This window comes from Penaeus monodon, chromosome 20, assembly GCF_015228065.2.
Source record: "Penaeus monodon isolate SGIC_2016 chromosome 20, NSTDA_Pmon_1, whole genome shotgun sequence".
NCBI classification, from domain to species: Eukaryota; Metazoa; Arthropoda; class Malacostraca; order Decapoda; family Penaeidae; genus Penaeus; species Penaeus monodon.
The window spans coordinates 2484668-2485316 of NC_051405.1; the positions used below are offsets into that span (position 1 = coordinate 2484668).

Sequence of the window (649 nt, forward strand, 5' to 3'; positions counted from 1 at the left end):
CTAAACTTACCTTATGTGGATTATCGCTAGATGTGACCAAAATCCGAGGCTCGTACGCCTTGTTATAATAGTCGGCAAAGGCGTCCAAGGCTTCCTCCTGCTCCACTTCCTCGTCGTTCTCCTGCACAGTGGTCTCATCGGCCTCCCTGGTCGATTCGAGGGTTCGCGGTTCCAGCTTCGTGAGTCTCTTCTCCTCTTCCATAATCTCCCTCATTTCATCATATCTGCCCTTTCGCTTTAGTCTTTTCCTGAGCCGACGAATCTGACCAATCAGAAGTCGCTTGGCCTAAAACAAAACATTAGGGTAATTAGTTCATAAAGGCACAAATCTCTTTTCTTTTTCTCCGAACTAGCAATAAACTGCTGGAAATGTGTACGTGTATATTTTATCTTTATATAAAACTAATAAATAAAGATGATGATGAAACAGATTCTGGTTAATACTCATAATTTCAGCTTGAATCTCCTCCCACTACCCAGTGTAAAATACTCAAATGCAAAGCAACTTTCTTTTCTTTTTTAACTATTATCCAGGTTTGAGTGCAAACTATTCTTACTTCAAATCCATTAATCAATTAAAAAATACTGCTGATACCACTGGGAAATAGGGGTGGGGGGGTGGGGGGATTTCGCTCATAGCAAGCATTAA

The 649-nt window shown here is 41.0% G+C and overlaps 1 protein-coding gene across 1 annotated transcript in view; it reads right to left on the minus strand.

Moving 5' to 3' along the window:
* LOC119585581 (ribosome production factor 1-like) overlaps positions 1 to 649 on the minus strand; it is a gene marked incomplete at its 3' end in the record, with an annotated part of 12063 nt that overhangs the window by 4527 nt on the left and 6887 nt on the right. The window contains 1 exon segment of the mRNA XM_037934249.1: positions 11 to 286. Coding sequence (XP_037790177.1) covers positions 11 to 286 — 276 coding nt within the window.